Source organism: Musa acuminata, unplaced genomic scaffold, assembly GCF_036884655.1.
Source record: "Musa acuminata AAA Group cultivar baxijiao unplaced genomic scaffold, Cavendish_Baxijiao_AAA HiC_scaffold_575, whole genome shotgun sequence".
NCBI lineage: Eukaryota > Viridiplantae > Streptophyta > Magnoliopsida > Zingiberales > Musaceae > Musa > Musa acuminata.
This window is the reverse complement of record NW_027020814.1, coordinates 29594-35543: the sequence shown is the minus strand read 5'-3', so window position 1 is coordinate 35543 and position 5950 is coordinate 29594. Positions and strand designations below refer to the sequence as shown.

The 5950-nt window shown below is 45.2% G+C and overlaps 1 protein-coding gene and 1 long non-coding RNA gene across 2 annotated transcripts; both read left to right on the top strand.

Annotated features, from left to right (window-relative positions):
- The first annotated feature begins 329 nt into the window (after positions 1 to 329).
- On the top strand, positions 330 to 4432 carry LOC135661831 (FT-interacting protein 7-like). Its single transcript, XM_065176554.1, has 3 exons — positions 330 to 444; positions 547 to 1095; positions 1755 to 4432. Exon 3 carries the CDS (start codon positions 1764 to 1766, stop codon positions 4095 to 4097), a length of 2334 nt encoding a protein of 777 aa, XP_065032626.1. The 5' UTR covers positions 330 to 444; positions 547 to 1095; positions 1755 to 1763; the 3' UTR covers positions 4098 to 4432.
- Positions 4433 to 4737: 305 nt separating this feature from the next.
- Positions 4738 to 5408, top strand: LOC135661835 (uncharacterized). Its single transcript, XR_010507439.1, has 2 exons — positions 4738 to 5033; positions 5117 to 5408. It is a non-coding gene; the product is annotated as an uncharacterized LOC135661835 (long non-coding RNA).
- The last annotated feature ends 542 nt before the right edge of the window (positions 5409 to 5950 follow it).

The window sequence follows — 5950 nt, the reverse complement described above, 5'->3', positions numbered from 1 at the left end:
TGGCCCCACGGCCCGCTGCGGCCTGGTTATGATAACCCTCGACAAAAAGGGGGAGAAATAAAAGAAAGAGGGAGAGATAGAGAATTAAAAGGGTAGAAAAACCTACGAGCCTAGCAATGGAGCATTAATGGACTGGCTTTTGTGCGTGCCAAGACGGAGAGAAAAGGCTGCAATCGTGTTGGCAACCTGACACGTCTCACCTCTCCCTCTTTCTGATGAAACTTTCCGCCATCAGGCGGGTTGAAAGGAGTAATAAGAAGCGTCGCGGGGTTGCAAAATGGGCAGTTCACGCAACATTTGTATATGATCACGAGAAAGTGCTACTACTTAGTTTGGACCACATTGGACCGCCCTTCAAAACGATGAGACTTAATTGAGTTACTCTCTTTGGTAATTGATGGGGAACGGACTGTTGAAAAGAAAAGCGTACAGTGTGACATAACAGTAGGTATTTTAAGCTCTTCAAAAAGCATTCTTTCGCTTCCCTTTTTTTGTTTTTAGGTTCACTAGTTTAATACATTCTCATAATCTATGCGATGTACGTAGGATGATACAAAATGGAGAAGAGGCTGGAAAATGGTGGTTTGCAGCTGGAGTTGGAGACGCCAGCGGGGAGGGGCACGTGACAACCGCCCGATCGCGGTCTCCGCCCACGTTCGCCTCGGGTTCCCTGCACCGCACCAGTAAAATATCATTCTCCCGAGGAACATGAGTCTTGTTTAAAGAGCCACACAGTGGCAGTAACAATGATGGTTATTATAATGCTGTAAGCCGAGACAGTGGTGTGGTGTGGTGTGTCGTGGGGTGCGCCACCCTCTACTGCGCTTGTCCCTTCCTTTTTCGTGTCTCCCACCACCCTCTCTTGTGGATTCAGATCTCTTTCTTGGTCTCACCCACTGAGCCACTGAAAGAGATTAGACACCGAGGGAGTGAGCGAGAGAGTGTGATCAGTAAATGTAATGGAGCCGAACCTTCCATTTACATCATCGAGATGAGGAGGATCGGCGAGTCGGTCTCTTCTACGCCTTCTGGTTGCATCTGAGGTCCTCCAACCTCCTCCTCCTCTGTCTTCCCCTCCGTTGTATTTTCCGTCAGGTACGTTGGATCACTCCTGCTGGTTACGGCATTTTACGTTGCTAAAGGTTGTAGCTTTTCCTATGGTTCTTTCTTCGCTTCGCATCTTGGTCTCGTCAACTTTCTTCGTTTAGAACTCAAAAAGATCGATTTTTCCCTATAATGTGATGGATTTGCTTGTTGCTGTTTCTTCCAAGTTCCAAGTAATGAAGATTGTTTTTTCTTTTCACATGTAAAAGTTTGTGGTTTTCTGGGGTCTTCTTCATTCCTGGGTCTGGAACAAAAACCATCCAAGATTTGAAATCGGTGGCTCCACATTTTGATCGTCATGCACTAAATTTCTCCGAGTTAAAAAAGTTAGGGCTTTTCCTCTTCTGAAGTTTTGAGCTTGCAGTACATAAGCCTCCGTTTGTAGATGCTTTCTTGTGACAGGCACCTGGTTTTTTCCTCTGCAAAAGTCGCGGTTTCGAGTTTGCTTTTGTAACATTTTGTAGTTGCCCTCTGTTCGGATCTTCCTCATACCCCGGAGGTGTCCTGGATTCTGATGTGGTTTAACCTTCGGATGCCAAACGGCCGTATCCATTTGAGTTCATGGCTGGAATCATGTTTTCTTAATATCTAAAATGTTCACACAAAGTTGTACAAATCTAAAGATTTAACGCTGCTTCTTTTGCCATCAGTTTTAGAAGATGCAGAGGCCATTCCCGCTGCCTCAGGAGGACTTCTCCTTGAAGGAGACAGCCCCCCGCCTTGGTGGCGGAGGACTTGGTGGCGGCGATAAGCTCACCAACACGTATGACCTCGTTGAGCAGATGCAGTACCTCTATGTTCGTGTTGTGAAAGCCAAGGATCTACCAGCTAAGGATGTTACGGGAAGCTGTGATCCCTATGTGGAGGTAAAACTTGGTAACTACAAAGGCACCACTCGCCATTTCGAGAAGAAGACGAATCCTGAATGGAACCAAGTGTTTGCTTTCTCAAAAGATCGGATCCAAGCTTCTGTGGTGGAGGTTGTGGTCAAGGACAAGGATTTCGTGAAGGATGATTTCATGGGAATGGTTTTGTTTGATCTAAATGAGATTCCGAAAAGAGTTCCGCCAGATAGCCCGTTGGCACCACAGTGGTACAGATTGGAAGATCGCAAGGGGGAGAAGGTAAAGGGAGAGCTGATGCTAGCTGTTTGGATGGGTACACAGGCGGATGAGGCGTTCCCGGATGCGTGGCACTCTGATGCTGCAACAGTTCCCGGTGATGGCCTTGCAAACATCAGATCGAAGGTATACCTCTCTCCCAAGCTTTGGTATGTGAGAGTTAACATCATCGAAGCCCAAGATTTGCTGCTCAATGCAAAGCCAGGATTCCCAGAAGTCTTTGTTAAAGCTACTATTGGCAATCAAACACTTAGGACCAGGATTTCACCAAGCAGGTGCCCGAACCCTATGTGGAATGAGGATTTGATGTTTGTTGTAGCAGAACCATTCGAAGAACATTTGATCCTAAGTGTAGAAGAGAGAATCGGGCCTAACAAGGATGAGGTGTTGGGGAAGGCTGTTATTCATCTGCAGAAGGTGGAGCGGAGGTTTGACTGTAGGATAATCAATTCAAGGTGGTATCACCTGGAGAAGCATGTGGCAGCTGATGGTGAGCAGAAGAAGGAGGTGAAATTTGCTAGTCGAATTCATCTAAGGTTATGTTTGGATGGTGGATACCATGTTTTGGATGAGTCCACCCACTATAGCAGTGATCTTAGGCCCACTGCGAAACAACTGTGGAAGCCAAGCATTGGTATCCTAGAGCTAGGTATATTGACTGCTCAGGGATTGCTCCCGATGAAGACTAAGGATGGGCGTGGAACTACTGATGCGTATTGTGTAGCTAAATATGGGCAGAAATGGGTTCGTACTAGAACGATCATTGACAGTTTTAGTCCGAAATGGAATGAGCAATACACTTGGGAGGTATATGACCCATGTACTGTAATCACAGTTGGCGTGTTCGACAACTGCCACTTACAGGGTGGAGACAAGGCAAATGGTGCAAAAGATAACAGAATTGGCAAGGTGCGAATTCGACTTTCTACGCTAGAGACTGATAAAGTCTACACACATTCGTACCCCCTTCTGGTTTTGCATACAACAGGGGTTAAGAAGATGGGAGAAGTTCACTTGGCTGTTCGATTCTCCTGTTCCTCTCTGCTTAATATGCTGCATACTTATTCTAGGCCACTGCTGCCAAAGATGCATTACCTACATCCTTTGACTGTTACCCAGCTTGACTACTTGAGGCACCAGTCCACTCAGATAGTGTCAACCAGGTTGGGTCGTGCAGAGCCGCCGCTGAGAAAGGAGGTTGTGGAGTATATGTTGGATGTCGGCTCCCATATGTGGAGCATGAGGAGGAGCAAAGCTAATTTCTTTCGAATTATTAATGTTTTGAGTGGTTTGATTGCGACCGGAAGATGGTTTGGCCAGATATGCCTTTGGAAGAACCCCATAACGACCGTACTTATACATGTTCTCTACGTAATACTGGTTCTATATCCGGAACTGATACTTCCAACAATGTTCCTCTACTTGTTTCTGATTGGAGTATGGTACTACCGATGGCGGCCAAGGAAGCCTCCTCACATGGACACTCGACTATCACATGCAGACACTGCCCATCCTGATGAGCTTGACGAGGAATTCGATACATTTCCTACATCCAGACCACCTGAAATTGTGAGGATGAGGTACGATCGATTAAGGAGCGTTGCTGGAAGGGTGCAAACTGTGGTTGGAGACCTGGCTACACAGGGGGAGAGATTTCAGTCCCTGTTGAGCTGGCGAGATCCAAGAGCGACTGCTCTCTTTTTGATCTTTTGCCTTGCTGCTGCCATTGTGCTCTATGTAACGCCATTCCAGGTTGTCGCCCTCCTCACAGGCTTTTACGTGCTGAGGCACCCAAGGTTCCGGCACAGGCTTCCCTCAGTACCGCTCAACTTCTTCAGGAGGTTGCCAGCAAGGACCGATAGCATGTTATGAGAAGCTTTTTGTTTGGTGAACTTGTTCGCCCCTGAGACAATGTAGTGGCAAAGCTATTGAAACCCGAGTCTTCATCAGAAAGCAAGAGCGAGGATCAGTATTTTGGTCGATCGTCAACTCATGCTATGGTGTTCCTCGAACTCTACCTGTGTCGATCAGTCTTCATGTTATGCATTTCTTTCTTCTCTTATTTGTTTTCTATTGCTTTGTGAGATCTAGTTATGGTTTGAACTGGTCGCTAATGATGTATTGTTACCGTGATTAGAAGCTGTTGAGTCACTGATTAAGGCCTCAAATCCTATTGTGTCTGAACGAGTTTTTTGTCTTTCATGGTCTCTTATCTTCTTGGTGATGGTTAGGATAAATCCTTCCAGTTCGTTTGTAATCTTGTTCAAATCGTTGTTTATTGGACAACATCTGCTTGCTGTTGAGTGCATTGTTATCGACAGAAAGATGTGAGCCTCAACTCCCAGCTCGTTCCATGGCACTCCCGTCTTTGTGCAATCTCTCATGCATGTGGTGTCTTCTCATATGGTGATCACTGTTCATATTGACCGGAACTTTGTCTTCAATCCACAGATGTTGTGATACATGGAGCCTCTTTGCTTCATTCCTTCCCTTTTGTGGAGTTGTATCTCCACAGAACCATCAAGCAGTGAATTGTTGGCAAAGGGGTGTTTTTGTTGCTGCCTCACATCTCAGAAGCCGAGAGCGTAAATATAATGAGTTACTCAACCCCTCTTATTCTATTTTAGTTTACCTGACAAGAACAGAGTCCCTGACTGCAGCTCGCGTGCTAATCACGTGAACGAGAAGACCGCTACGCAAATGAGAAACCCTAATTTTCCCTCGATTACTTGAGCCCGACGGGTTCAGAGCAGTGCGCGCTGCCTGGCGGCGATGATAGCGGCGATTCGGACGTCGCCAAGCCCTTTGGTAGCCTAACGAACCTGTTGTCGTTGTTCCTTGCTGCGCTGCTGCTTCTTCTTCTTCTTCTTCATTTTCCTCTCGTCTGTTAGATCTGTAGGGAATCTCTTGGTGGACTTGTCTAATGTTCTGCTTGCTGCGCCGATTTAACGAAGCCCTCGCTGCTGCTTGCGTTAGATCTATTTGCCGCCGATTTGAATCCTGCTTTGAGGAAGTAGGAATTTTGCGACTGCAGCATGCTTAAAGCTGTGATAAATTTCTCCCCTTCTTAAGTTTGTCAAAGCAACCAGTCGCCTTTCTTTGAATTGTTCTAAGTTTCTCCCCCTGTAGAATTCACATGGGAATTGCTAATTCAATTTCTTAGTAGAAGACAATGTTCTCATACTTCCAAACAAACTTTGCATGTGATACTCGTTTTACCTAACATAATTTAGAATGCATCAAGCGTCAAAATATGAATTTTCTTGTGGTTGTTACGTTTGGGCTTCTTGAACAAAGTGCACATATCAAACAAAAGAAAATTGATGCTTGGACTGACGACTCCTTAAGATATCTATCGATGGAGGAGGTAGTAAAGCAAGCAACAAAACTGAAATGAAGCTTGAGTTCTATGGATTCCGCAAACCTTAGATTGATTATTGATTTCCCATGGACCATAGACATCAAACTGGCAATTGAACTGATGGCTTTTTTTTTCGGTATTCTTAAAAAATGGAATTTTAATCTTCACAAGATGGCTTTTTGCTTCATGCTAGGTCTTTGAATTTAGAGGATTTTACAAGTGGATTGATTAGGCCTATGCAGTGCAAGAACCAGGGAATTTCTTATCTCAGGTATTGTTGACTTACTTATAGAAGAAGCAAATTACATGCTTTTAGAAACAGAGCAGCTGTTACATTATTTTTCATTATGTTTGTAGCTTGCTG

What these genes read in the sequence shown, in the direction of transcription:
- LOC135661831 (XM_065176554.1), top strand. Translation starts at nt 1,764, where the DNA reads ATGCAGAGGCCATTCCCGCTGCCTCAGGAGGACTTCTCCTTGAAGGAG.